The 12,659-nt window shown below is 35.2% G+C and overlaps 1 protein-coding gene across 1 annotated transcript; it reads left to right on the forward strand.

Moving 5' to 3' along the window:
* The first annotated feature begins 6,569 nt into the window (after window positions 1-6,569).
* LOC104091205 (uncharacterized) lies at window positions 6,570-10,428 on the forward strand. The gene is made up of 2 exons (XM_009596484.4): window positions 6,570-7,852; window positions 10,205-10,428. Exons 1-2 carry the CDS (start codon window positions 6,658-6,660, stop codon window positions 10,222-10,224), a joined length of 1,215 nt encoding a protein of 404 aa, XP_009594779.1. The 5' UTR covers window positions 6,570-6,657; the 3' UTR covers window positions 10,225-10,428.
* The last annotated feature ends 2,231 nt before the right edge of the window (window positions 10,429-12,659 follow it).

A 12,659-nucleotide genomic window follows, 5' to 3' on the forward strand; every position in this document is an offset into this window, starting at 1 on the left:
TATAAGAGGCATAATCAGCTAATCCAGACAAACTAACAAGGTTCACTACACCCTCAACTTTCTCCTTTTGGATCCTCCCTTCTTCTACCACACAAACAGTAATAAGATCATCAATACTCCACTTATCTTTTTGTGCATTATAAGTTGTCTTAAGCTGGTTAAATTGCTCGGGAAGGGACCTTAGGGATTTATGAATAAGAAAATCATCGGTAATGGTTACACCTAAATTATTCAGTTTGGTAGCAATGTTAACTAATTTCATAATATGATCACGGACACTACCTATCAATGTTAACTAGTCAATACTCCATAATATGATCATATTTTATGGTAGACATGGAATCAATCAAGCTACCTATCTCAGCTTTATCAGATTCAAGGAATTTCTATCCAATGCCACTCAAGAAATCTTTTGCATTTCCATTATCCTTAATTTCACCTTTTATGTGATCAGAAATGGATCACTTCATGATCATAAGGCTCAATTTGTTATCCTTCATATATTTCTCATACTTAGTCTTTTCATCAGCAGTGCTAGAAGTTGTAGGTTCAGCAAGTTTCTGTTCAGTCAATGCAAAGTCCAGGTCCATGAGACCTAACACTATTTCAATATCCTATTTTCACTTCTTGTAGTTGCTACTAGTAAGAGATTAAATGAAAATCAACTGAGTAGTCATGTTGTTAACAACTGTATAAGCAAACAACACAAAAATTAGATAAAATTATGGGCATGAATATATAGATCAATAGAGTCAAAGACATCCATTACACCCCTCTTTTAGGTAGAAGATGCAACTATCTCCCCTTTTAAAAATCAAGGAGTCCAAGGCATTCATTGCATTCTCACCTTTAGGCAAAAGATACAACTCCCCCCCCCCCCCCTAATTATCCAAGAGTACAAGGCATACACTATGTCCTTCCTTTAGGTAAGAGACACAAATCCTCCTCTTACATCAAATTATCCTTATTTATTTATTTATTTATTTATTTGATATATATACATGAGAATCAAAGATATTAAGTTTCATCCTCTGGGTTGAAATATAATATCTTATCTCATAAATTAATTTAGCATCACTAGTATCAAAAGGTAAACCTCCAACACTAGCGTACACTCTATTAAGGATATATGTGCATTGAGAATATTTTAATGACTCAAATAAACAGACCACTTTGGTATAACTATTTATTAATCATAATTCTCAATCCACATATAATGTTATTTCACATGCATAAAGTTTTTAGAATTTTTAATGACTCCAAATAAATATCACTTTGATGGAAACTATCTATTAATCATATTTCTTATTTAAACAATATCATATATATGCGAGGAAAATAAAGCCCATATATGTAAACTCTTCTAATTGCTATTAATTGCATTCTCTGACTAAAAGTCCAAAGAACCAGGAAGAGCTATGTAATCAAAACAAGATCAACATTCCAATTTATTATTAGGACAGAGTATTTCGTAAAACACCCAAAGTATTTTATCAACTACCAAATAGAAATAATTGAGAAATTTATTAAAGGACACAAGTCCATATAAAAAGAGTAGGCTTTTAAGTTCCGCTAAGTACGTTAACATTGTATGTAGTTAATTCAAGAACTAAAGGACCAATCAAGTTCAGATCTCAACAAAACTTAACAAGACTTAGCCCTCATTAAAAAATTCTTTTCTGATGCCCTCGCCGTCAGCACGTATTAAGGTTTTACCAACTTTGATATGTGCTTTTATTTAAAAATACCAACTACAAAATCGTTACATCCCCTTATACGGTTACACAAAACAGCCGCTAAACATTGATGAAACCGTTTTGCCGAGAAACAGACAAACTACTGTCGTGTAAAATTTACACAATAGCAAAATATATTCGCAAGGAATAACCGATCGTAATATAGAAAAGAACGCTTGTATCGGGAAGGCACCGCTGTAGCCGACACTCTGGCAAAGTATGGAAACATCAACGGAGCATTATGTATTGGGAAACATTTCCGACTTTTATTTTACATGTGTTTTATTAAAGACAAATCAGGAAAAACCGCAATGCGGTCTATCATTAGCAAAAGAAATGAATGTTGAAATGCAATAGACGCATTCAAACAATACAAAAATGAAGTTGAAACGCAACTTAATAAGAAAATCAAAATGATAAGAAGTGATAGGGGTGGTGAATATGAATCTCCTTTTGAAGAAATATGTTTAGAATATGGAATTATTCATCAAACAATGGCCCCTTACACGCCCCAATCCAATGGGATTGCGAAAAGAAAGAACCGCTCATTAAAGGAGATGATGAACGCTTTGTTGATAAGTTCTTCTTTGCCACGGAACTTGTGGGGGGAAGCCATTCTTACGGCTAACCGAATACTAAATCGAGTACCCCATAGCAAAACGCAATTCATTCCATATGAAAAATGGAAAGGAAGGAAGCCCAACTTGAATTATTTTAAAGTCTGGTGGTGTTTGGCAAAAGTGCAAGTTCCTAAACCCAAAAGGGTAAGAATAGGACCGAAAACCGTTGATTGTTTTTTCATAGGATATGCGACCAATAGTAAAGCATACCGATTTCTGGTTCATAAATCAGAAAATCCCGACATTCATAATAATGTGGTTATAGAATCAGATAATGCTGAGTTCTTCGAAAATATATATCCGTTTAAAAAGTAATGTGAATCGATTGGTGAAGGATCTAAACAACCTCGGGAAGAAACAAAAGAAAGTACGTCTAATCACGAGGATCCAAGACGTAGTAAACGTCAAAGAATATCTACTTCATTTGGACCAGATTTTGTGACTTTCTTATTGGAAAACGAGTCTCAAATATTTAAAGAAGTTATATCTTCTTTGGAATCATTATTTTGGAAAGAAGCAGTCAATAGTGAAATAGAATCCATATTGAACAACCATACATGAGAACTGGTTGATCTTCCTCCTGGAAATATACCGTTGGGTTCTAAATGGATTTTTAAGAGGAAAATGAAAGATGATGGCACTATTGATAAATATAAGGTAAGACTTGTGGTCAAATAGTATAGAGAACGAGAAGGTCTTGATTATTTTGATACATACTCTACAGTTCCAAGAATTATGTCCATACGAACGTTAGTAGCATTAGCTGCAGTTTATGGTCTTGAAATTCATCAAATGGACTTTAAGACAGCCTTATTAAATGGACATTTGGAGGAAGAAATCTACATAGAACAACCTGAAAGGTTTGTGGTTCCAGGTAAAGAAAAGAAGGTATGTAGACTTGTTAAGTCCCTTTACGGACTAAAACAAGCACCCAAACAATGGCATGCGAAATTTGACCAAACAATTTTGTCAAATGATTTTAAGATAAATGAATACGATAAATATGTGTATATTAAAAATGTTCCAAATCACATAGTCATTGTTTACTTATATGTGGATGATATGCTGATAATGAGTAATGACATTGCCAACATAAATGCGACTAAGCGTATGCTCACTAGCAAGTTTGATATGATGGACTTGGGAGTTACTGATTTAATTAAGGGTATTAAGATCCATAAGACTTCCCAAGGTATGTCATTATCATAATCTCATTATATTAAAATAGTACTTGGAAAATTCAAGCACTTAGATTTTAAAGTTGCAAAGACTCCAATTGACGTGAAACTTGCACTAGCAAAGAACAAAGATCAAAGCATATCACAATTGGATTATGCTCGTGTGTTGAGATGTTTAATGTATATCATGAATTGTACACGACCAGATATAGCTTGTGCTATAAGTAAATTGAGTCGATACACGAGTAATCCAGATCAATCTCATTAGATGGCAATGAAACGAGTTTTGGGATATTTAGAACATACACAGGACTTTGCTTTGCACTACAGTAAATATTCTGCGGTGCTTGAGGGATACTGTGATGCAAATTGGATCACCGGTTCAACTGATTCTAAGTCCACAGGTGGATATGTATTCACTATTGGTGGAGGAGGGGTATCTTGAAAGTCGTCCAAACAAACGTTTATTGTCCGCTCTACAATGGAGGCTGAGTTCATAGCCTTAGATAAAGCCGGTGAAGAAGCTGAATAGCTCCAAAGTTTCTTGGAAGATAATCCATTTTGGCCCAAACTGTTGGCCCCAAAATGTATAAATTGCGATAGTCAAGCGGCAATTAGAAGGGCTAGGAGCGTTATGTATAACGGTAAATCTCGTCATATACGACGAACACATAAAACCGTTAGGCAATTACTCTCTAGAGGAATTATCACGATTGACTACATAAATTCAAGCAATAATATATCGGATCCACTTACGAAAGGCCCAACTAGAGAGGTAGTTGAGAAATCATAGAGGGGAATGGGACTATGGGCGAGGACAAGTCATTGTGGCGGTAACTCTACCTAGAAGACTAGAGATCCCAAGATCTAGGTTCAAGGAGATCAAACAAAGTCATTAATGACGGTTCAACATTGTCAACTAAAATTTTGGTCCATTCTCGTGATAAGACAATATTCAATACCAAGGATAAAGTATTAAGGTTTTTTAGTGGTTTCTAAATTTGATACGGGGTATACCAAATAGTGTATCTACGGGATGAAACGTTTAGGAATCACCTATGTAAGTGTAAAGTGTTAGCCGCTTCAAGGAGAATTTGGTAAGGCCAGTTCTCTATGCACTTATGAAACCAAGTGGTGTTCATGGCTAAAAAGAACATAACAATGAGAACTAAAGACGGTTAAGGGTTGATTGTGTGACTTATGGTTGTCTAGATATACACCAAAGTTCGACGGTTCAAAGATATCAAATCTACCGATTGACAGAGTATATCCGACATAAGTTCACTACGAAAAATACAAAGGGAAACCTACTTATAGAGATGCTATTAATCCTTGCTTGCGAATCACACAGTTTTCATGCATATTTCCGTGATATAGCCATTCCCCATTCATGTGGGGGATTGTTGGGTTTTAAGCTTGGTTTAGCTTAAAAGAGGGTGAATGGGAAATGGAGGAAAAAATAAAATATTTGAATTTCCCTCCTTGACAAAGGGATATTGTCCCATATTGTAGGAGGAAAAGACTTTTGATCGGTATATATACAATTGCTCTTCTTCTAGCTCTTAAAGAGTTAAGAAGAATGCAAGCCTCGCGTCGTCGTCGTCGTCGCTCGCTCGGCTCGGCTCGGCTTCGGCTTCGGATTTGGTCAAATGATTGATTGATTAATTTTTTGGACCAAATTTATTTGTTAATATTAAGATTAACGTAGTATTATTTTAATCCAAATTAGCGATTTTTGTAACGGTAAATTAATCTTCCTCCGCGTTTAATTTCCCATTTTATTTTGCGTAAATAGCCATTTATGTAATGGCCGTTTTACGTGAATAGCCATAACAGACATTCTGAAGAGTTGTATCTCTTCGTTTAAACTCAACATGTTGGCTATAAATAGCAGACCATTCCCTCAGATTTTCCTTACGAAATTATTGAATTCTCCTCTTCCTTTCTACATTGTTTTCTTACAAAAAAAATAATGTAAGTGTGATTTGCTGCCGCCATTTGTGTTCGTTGAAACACTGGGGTTTAAAGTACCACTACACCAGCGTATAATCCGTTCTATCTTGGGAGGAAATATTCCAGAACTTCGGGTACTAGGAGGGGATTAAGTTCCTTAAGGAAACATTATGGATTCAGTGTGCTCGGGTTAATTTCTACTTCTTCTACATTTCTGTTTATACGTTGTTTTTTTCTCCATAATTATTTTACAACTACAGTATACTTAACAAGTAATAGATGAAGGAATCTGTAATTTTTCTTTAACTCAAAAAACTGAAATTTAGAGGTACAATATTTTCATAATTGGCGACTCTTATACTTCAGCAGAGATTTTTCTACTAAAGATAATTATTTTGTTTGGATTAAAAATCATTTATGTTTAAATCTCAAATTTGAATGCTATAGCTAGATGGGGTATTTTATAGGATTCTCACGCAAAAAATTCATATTAGTTAGGGGAGCTTTTAAATTTATAAAGATTTTTTTTAAAAAAATATATATCACTCATGGTGAAGTTTATATCATACAGAATTCTTAAAAAACATGCAATTTGAAGTAGAGGACAGTTATTTATGATTCTGTTGTATGTTTGAAACATGCACGCCTCTTTCACAATACAAAATAAAAAAAAAAGTTTGAAATTTAATTTGAAACATAAGAATTTAAGATTTTAAAAAGAAAGGAAAATTCTATGTTTCCTATAGACTATCAAAACCAAAAAGAATTTAGTCATCATTTACACATTTTACACCTTAAACAAATTGAAGTGTATTTTAAAGTTTTAATTAAGGTAAAATTTTAATCGGTTCTACAAAATTCAAAAAAGAAAATTTTAATACCAAATTTTAATTGATTTGCAAATAAAGGGCTAGCGAAAGTAGTCTTCACTCTTCAGGCTTTTCCCCAAACCACTATTGTGCTCAAACCCTCGCTGCCTCACACTCACAGAAATCGGCGGATCCAAGAATTCTGCAACCGGCAAGCGGAAATCGGAAACAAGAGAATGGAGACACCTAATGGGATGTTTGAGGTATTGCCCGTTGATTACAAGAATTGGTCATCCATAGTAATTTTTTTTATGGAAAATTTTGAAGACATCAGTGTGTATGCTTTTGACTATGACGAGTGATGTACTATGTTGTGTCCTACAAATGGCCACAGTGTCTTTTGTTGAGTCTGGGATATACTACTGGTGGCTTTAATGTGTACTTTGTTGGTGAGCCCAAATATGATGAGCAATTTAATCCCATAGCTCACTCACAGGAAGTCAAAGTTTATGATATTTGCAATAGGGTATGGTGGGAAGACTTGCCAAAGTTGAAAGCTCCCATGCCCAATCCGTTTGTGTTTTTCCTTAATGGGCTGCTTTATGTGCTTTCTACTGGTATGTTATATGAGCAACCACACTTCGAGATGCTGGATATAAATAATCTTTCTCGAGGATGGGTTTCGCTATCTAATCCCTCTTTTATTAGCAACCATGTAATACCCTCAAACCACACTACCATTATTGACTACTCCAAGAAGATGCTATACGTAAGGTTGGTTGAATGGTCTTATTGTGATTGCTCGTCAGATCTTTATGGTTACAGCGTGCATGATCACAAGTGGCACGCTTTCCGAATTTTCATGTCCGAAGAAAACATAACCTCTTCTGTCCCTATGCCTGATGACGAGCCGAGTCCTTTGACATATGATGACTATCCGAGTCCCACGTCTGAATCCTCAAACCAATCAGAACATGATGACGAGCGGAGTCCTTTGACATATCATGACGAGCCGAGTCCTTTGACAGCTCGCACGGGTAATCTATTGAAAGCCAGTTGGTCGAATGGCTGTGTAATTGTAGACAATCACTTGTACAGATTTCAGATGTTACGGTACCCTAAAGAAGAACTACGTGCTATTCTGATCATTCGTGATTTGGAGCATGAAATAGAGGTATACAATAATGCAGTCGAGCTCGATTATGTGGATGCTATGCATTTTCCCGATGATCCACCCATCGGAGGGTGCTGGGAGGTTGATATCTCTCACATTGTTCAGGAAGATGTGCTTCGTGATCTCTATTCTTGTGGCAAGCTAGTTTATATAGGCAAGAGTAATTCATGCCTAAGGTTTTCTTTGGTTATCTCGTACGCTTGTAGGTTTCGTCCTAAAATTACTAATCATGTGTGTACATGCACGTTTGACTTGGAAGTGAAATGCGATAAAGCAACTGCAGTTGGAGAGAGTTCAACTGTATCATTCATTGCCAAACCCATTTCCTGCAAATCCCACAATATAAATATGGATACATGCCTGTTTTCTTGCAAAGAGTTATGTAAGTTTCTCCCCCTTCCACTTGTAATTGCTTGGTGGCCCGACGACATTTAAAGTTTGTTTGTTATATATAATAGAGTTTTCAACACTTAAACGAGTCCATCTAATTGTTTTGTGACTAGAATTACATAAATAAGCAGATTCTTACATTCCTTTTCTGGACAACACACTTGTGACCTCTAGATCATTCTTCTTTGTTTGGTTAAAAGGAAAGTTTTCATTTAACCAAGTATCAGTATGTACATATGACTCAGTTTGACTCATGAGTCAAATCTCAAGTGAATCAGGACTGTGACACCTATAGAGCTAACTTTAGACAACTAAAACTGTCCATAACTATAATGACCTTTAGATCATTCTTATCAAAGAGGGGAGGGTATTTGTTCTCTGTGAACTAGTCCATTGTTAGTTCTTCCTCAATTATCAGTTGCCCTGGTGCTTACCAAGTTTTCAGTTAGTATTGGATTTTTTTGCTCTAATGGTTTAAGTATGACTCCTAATCTTGATCTTCATTTTCCTCGATGAGGGTGTGACCTCCTTGTTTATCACTATTAGGATGTTAGAAGTTAAATTATCTAAGGTAGAATCTGTAATGCTTCTAAATGTCTGAAATATATCTGTATTTATCTTTGTTGTTGTGGTCATTATCATCATTAGCGTTCCCGACTGCTCATTTGTTTGTTACTTTTTGGCCACAGGTGAAGTCAAAGATAATTGAACTGTCTAATTGGCAGCAAAAATCTATCTGTTTCGTAAGCCTCTTCTTAGATTCATGTACTTTTAGAACCATGATGTCTTTCCTGTTAATGAACTGTGATTTCTTTAGGAGTCTATTTTTTCCATTCTAATAATCTAAAAGGACATTGTTCCAAGATGAAATGTTAGCTTCTAGCTTATTCGACTTTGATTCTCCAACCATAAGCTACTTTCTACTATCTGCGGTTCATCGTTCTCCTCTGAAAGTGAAAGATGCATATTCTTTGAATATTGTAGGGCAAGATAGGACTAGATAAGGATTCATGAACGAAATTCCTGTTTCAAGTTGTACGGATATCTCATCTTTTGCAGATTTAAGTAATTTTTGAATTTCTAAGGATTCATGATTTTCTTTCTTGGGTTTCCTGGCAAACCCTCCCTCTGATATTTAACAATCTAAACTTTGAACTTTGAGAAGTTTCCAAGTGATTTTGGAAAAGGAAAAATTCTACCATATGTCGATTGGATCATCTCGGTTTACACTTTCTCTCTTTTTCCGTTTCCTGTGGCAGTGATAGGTTGCGGTTACTTTTTAACCTACTATCCGCGTCATGAATAATCCAGGCACATGATCCATTCTTCTCTCTTCAGTGTGCAACCTTTGTTCTTTTATAGTCTATTTTCTACGGAGATGCTTTAGAGTTGGATTTTCGAGTGAAAAATGCCTTGAACAGTTTCTCCTTTCCCTTTTAGCGGGTACAAGAGTTCAGTTCTCTCCAAAGCGGTGGATATTTGGTTTTAACTGATCGCCCCACCCCAACCAACTCTTCAGAAAAATGAATTACAAAAATCAGTGATTGAAATAAGGCGATTAAAAAAAAACCTAAGAACGAGCAAGGAGGATTGGTTTCCCACCTTAAGTACCGAGCATTTAGGGGTCTAGCCTGATGCTTTAGAGTTGGATTTTCAAGGCTGTAGTCTTGTTGGCTTGTCGACTCTCATTCTGTTTGGCCCTTTCAGTCTACAAACTAAACTTTATAGTGATTTTCTTGTCTATTAATTCCCCATGGAAACTCTTAGTGTTGTGATGCGGAAATAAAACTGGGTATGCTCCTGAAGTTAGTTTGCGGCAGCCTATAGACAATTAGTAACATTCATTTTGATATGTTCTTTTTCTATTATTGGATCTTTGGCCCGCCAAGATGCGATGAGAAGTTTTTGTACTAGTTACATGTCTTGGTTTGTCCGAAATAGCGCAAGATTGTTTTAGGCTTTCAACTTTTGCTGGTAAATGGAGTTGGCCTGCATCAGGTGAGTTTTCAGCTAGCTTAAATAAGAAGAACAACGTCATCAATGACTTCCAGGGTTTCACTAACATGAAGGACTTGTTCTTGACAAAAAATCTCTATATGTGCTAACGGTGTGTGGATGTTTTTTATGATGCATTTACGGTGATCAGCAACTATTATTTTTCCATTTTTCTGTCAGGTTTTTGAAATATCTAGCTGTCAGTAATTGTTGAATAGTTAAATATGCTATGAAACAACTGAATCAAATTGTCCGATTCTTGCTTAGCTTATAATTTGGCCTTTCTCATCAGTAGCTATTCTAATTTAATCATATTTTGGGCTATTCTAATACTGTGTATTTTGATCAGATGGCAATGATGATTTATGATGTCAGAAGGTTCAACCCAAGAATTGTCCATGGAGGCTAACATAATGTATGAAAAGCAGAAAATTGTATGAACTCCTAAGAACAAATATCTATTTTCTTTTTGACTTTACCCTAATCTCCCCATTTGTTAGACTGGGTCGTTTCTACTTTCACTGAATTCTAGCTCCCTTTACAGTATTTATTCAGTGGTAATTACTTGTTGAATGCCTCTGTAAGTCATTGTGCTCGTTATATGTGACCAAAATATGTGCAAGGCCAAGATGCATCACATATATAATCAATTTATGTGACTAAAATATGTGCAAGGCCAAGATGCGTCACACATAGTACTCTTCTATTATTATTTTTAGAAAGGTGGATATTTGATATTTATATATCGGTGAGTTAACAAGGAGCATGAATTTACTTATATGCATCCTTTATTCACAATAAACAGAGTAAATTGCCATTTGGAGTTACAAACTAAGGCAAGTGGAGAGAAAATGTGTATGAAAGACATGTTTTGTATATCCTTGTTTGGTGCAAACACTAGATATTGAAACAATTTTAATTATATTGAAACATGCATGGTTCATTAAATTATATCTGCGCTTTAATCTGATGATCTTCAAATCTTAGTGTAAAATTATTGCACCTTTTAGCTTTGCTAGTTGATGCAGTTTGTTCAAGGAATATAATTGCATTGTTATAGCTTACTACTTTAATATATTAAGTTTAATTGAAAAGGTCCAAAATTTCCCTAACCTATCGGATTTGGGTTATATATAATCTTCGTTAACCTATTGGTTCACAGAAGCCTCCGCCCTTATCTTTCGACTTAAGTATACCCTGAACAATTAAATCATCCAAATTTGCCTCTCGTACCAACAGTAGAAGCAAATGCGGAATATATTTGGACCTTTTTAATTGATTAGGGGCATGCTTCGAATTATTACATTTACTTATAAAAATATGTACTATGACTTAGTCCCTTGGCATATCACCCAAAAAACAAATAGTATAGGCGAAAAAAATAATATTATCATTTTATCTCTCTAAAAAAATATATTCTTTCAATAATATTAAATTAGCAGGATTTGGGATAAATTCATAAACTGAATATATTTAATTAAGCTAAAATTTTGTCGTATGTTTAATTAATTTGTTCTAAGCCCGACAGCTAGAAACTAACGAAGATTAAATTAATCAACGAAGCAATAAATAAGGCCATTATAATTGAAAAAAATGGTTTAGGGAAAAGAGCTAAAACACATTACAAGTTATCGACATGTTGATGGTTTTATTGCCTTCTACTTAAATTATGCTTCCCTTTAATTATTAGGTGAACTTTGTCTCTCGAGTGACTAGTACGAATCATTTACTCACACTAAATATACTGATACTGTATAGTCCGATAAATTAGGTAAAAAGGAAAATTTGTTGTACTTAATGTTAAAAAAGTTATTTTTTCCAAAATCATGTCTCTGGCTTTCCTACACTTATCCATAGATCCAACTAGTTCATTAATCGTCCAGATATGTTATACTTTTCTGTTTTCATTGTTTTCTTCTAGATCAAAGTTGACGTACACCTTGAGAACTAACTCAAGTCTCTTCAGGCGTTACACACGATGCTGGTAGTCAAACTGTAGAAATAAGTAGTGAGATCCAATTGTACAACTAGCTATTTAATTTGGACCCTTCTAGAATAGTTAGTTGGCACTTTTAGAGAATGAGTTGCTTATTTTAGCTCACGTGTATTAATTGTAAATGGGAATAGTCAGTCAGGTAGTTATATTAGAGTACATGTCTCCTTTGTTAATTGCTTTATTAATTAGAAGTACTCTTTCTCTCTCTAAACAGAAGTTCCCTTCTCTCTGAAACTTTTTTCCAATGCAAGCTAGAAGCTCATCAACGGCGGACCTAGGGATAGAATTTGACATGGTATCAATGTCAGGTTCATTGCGATTCTAAGTGACATGCTTTTGTTTTTTCTTTTTCTTCTTCTTCCTAAATCTTCTCTATCATGACTTCTTCCTTTTCTTGTTCATTCATCTTTGAATTCTTCAAATTCTGACTGAAATGGCGATAAATGCACATAAAACAGTAGATGGAACATGACAAGCAGGTACTCATCAAATTGATTGCAATGATCCACCATATGTGCATGGTCAAATCCCCATCTATATGTACCGTACTAAAGTCCAAACCATGCGTCGGATCATCATCATACTTCCGGAGCATAGAAACATGAAATATTGAGTGAATGACCGATAGACTGGGTGGCAAGGCAAGTATGTAGGCCACCTCTCCATCTCTCTCAAGCACCTCAAAAGGACCAATATACCGAGGGCTCAACTTGCCCTTCTTCCCCAAATCTCATCACGCCCTTCATCGTGAAACTCTAAGTAGAACCTTCTTAACCACTATATATGAAACATCACGAGCCTTCCTGTC

The sequence above is a fragment of the Nicotiana tomentosiformis genome, chromosome 10, assembly GCF_000390325.3.
Source record: "Nicotiana tomentosiformis chromosome 10, ASM39032v3, whole genome shotgun sequence".
Lineage (NCBI taxonomy): Eukaryota > Viridiplantae > Streptophyta > Magnoliopsida > Solanales > Solanaceae > Nicotiana > Nicotiana tomentosiformis.